The 2030-nt window shown below is 38.3% G+C and overlaps 1 protein-coding gene across 1 annotated transcript in view; it reads left to right on the plus strand.

The window, feature by feature from the left end:
- The window catches only part of LOC107100693, a 16998-nt gene that overhangs the window by 3782 nt on the left and 11186 nt on the right, over positions 1-2030 (plus strand). Inside the window, exons 4-5 of the mRNA XM_015399272.1 lie at positions 571-588; positions 686-1102. Of these exons, the coding sequence (XP_015254758.1) occupies positions 571-588; positions 686-1102 (435 nt within the window). The remainder of the gene's footprint in view (positions 1-570; positions 589-685; positions 1103-2030) is intronic.

A 2030-nucleotide genomic window follows, 5' to 3' on the forward strand; every position in this document is an offset into this window, starting at 1 on the left:
TGGTTGCAACAGATGCTTAGAGCGAGCTATTAAACATGTACAGTGGCCTGATAAATGTGAAAATATCAATTTCATACATTCAAATCTGGGGGAAAAAATGTTGTACATTAAATAAAGCCACTGTTTTTAAAGCCACCCTCTGTTGAGTCAAGTATGAATTTAAACTATAAATGTACTGTAGATGAGAACAACAGTGTCAAAATATATTCATAAGCAACTGAAATGTAATTTTAATAACAGACTGTGATTAGGAAGTCATAAACAATTGTGACAATCATATCAAGTAACTAGTTGAAAAGATAACGGACAGATTATTTCACGGAGTTGCAGTTAGTAGTATAGTATATGACAGACAAGCATCTCACCTTTGCTGAAGAGGAAATGAACAGGTAAGGCTGTTGTTCTATGGTCCAAAGACCAACATTTCCATGTGAAAGCAAAGTTTAAATGTGTTATTTTATATTAGGGTCCAGAGGAAAAGCAGATAGGCACATAATACAGATTATGTCATAGGATCAGTCTTTTTCTTTAGATAAAGTCACATATCTAATCAACTGTTCAATTTTCCAGAGAATACGTCCTAACATGGTGAGTAGAATTATCGGTTTCATTAACAGAGTATTTCACCTTTTAGTTCTTTATTTGTGTTTGAATTCTGTTCACCTGTGATCTGATTTCTTTTCAGAGCATATCCATCAAGGATCTGAAGGCCAGTGGTGACCTCGGCCAAAAGATTCTGGTTGTGAAGGTTGTGCAGAAATCAGGCCTGGCCAAATTTACAAAAAAAAAGCAGGAAGGGTTTTATTTCCATGTTGCAGTCGCTGATGATACCGGCGCTATTAAAGCTGTGGTGTTTGGAAAAGAAAAATATCCAACCATTCAGGAAGGCAGCTTCTATACCCTCAGAGAAGTTCTAATGGATCAGAAGGAGAACATTCTCAAGGTTACAGAAAAGGCCAAAATCTCACGGACCAGTCCGTTTGACATCCCCAAGAATATGGAGCTGGAAGCCGAAAAACTTCTCAGTCCACTTTTCACCATCAGAGAAGTAAAACGCTTTGAAGACAAAAAGGAAGTGAGCGTTAAAGGCACCGTGAAGGAGGTAAGGAGGTCCATCAGACATCATGTAGCTCTGCTGGTTAGATGTCTGCTGAAGTCTGGTGCTCATGTTCAATATGCGGTCACTAGAGGCAAACTGTTTGAGACTTTTCAAATTTTAGTGTATTTAATGTGACCTTAACTCTGAATGAGTTATAGCGCCCTCTACTGTCCTGGTAAAAATCTCCAGATGCACTTAAGAGATATTTGAGATTTACACAAAAAATGATCAAGTTAAACATAAAAGAAAATAAATAGACATTTTAGACAGTCTTTAAAATGGGAAAGAAAAGACCAGAACATTGCAGCAATGTAAAGCTGACATGTTTTGGTCTTTAAACATTAGAAAATAGCACCCACATAGGGTTTTAATAGAAACTCATCATGGCTAATTATAACACTTAAATCTTCTGGATCAGTGACTAACAGGGCTGAAGAGAAGCTGAGTCAATCTCCCATCATGCTGTTTGAGCATGATAATCATCTCCAGAGCTGAGGGATGTCATGTTAGATATCTGCAGACAATCTGGCTTCTACAGGATGGGTCCCATTGGTAAAGATTGTGGTAATGTGTTCTGTTGAGAACCATGATGGCAACTTAAGGTTTATGAAACAGGGATGTGTGCTAATTCAGTGGTTGCATCCTGATGACTCCAAAAACAGTGAAGGCCAGAAGTGATCAGCTGGTAACAGACATTCTAGTCCTCAACATAACTAGAGCTGCCCAGCAACTGCAACAATATGAGGCATAGACCTATAAAACAATGTAGTCTAAACCTGTTCTTTTTAAAATTTCCTTTATCCTGATATAATCATCCATCCATCTTCAACTGCTTAGTCTAATCAGGTTTGCGGTGAGGCCAGTGCCTATCTCTGTCATGATGGGTTCACTAAAAGCGACCCAAGAATGCAGAACACCACTGACGGACACA

The sequence above is a fragment of the Cyprinodon variegatus genome, unplaced genomic scaffold (assembly GCF_000732505.1).
Source record: "Cyprinodon variegatus isolate N-32 unplaced genomic scaffold, C_variegatus-1.0 Scaffold1001, whole genome shotgun sequence".
NCBI lineage: Eukaryota > Metazoa > Chordata > Actinopteri > Cyprinodontiformes > Cyprinodontidae > Cyprinodon > Cyprinodon variegatus.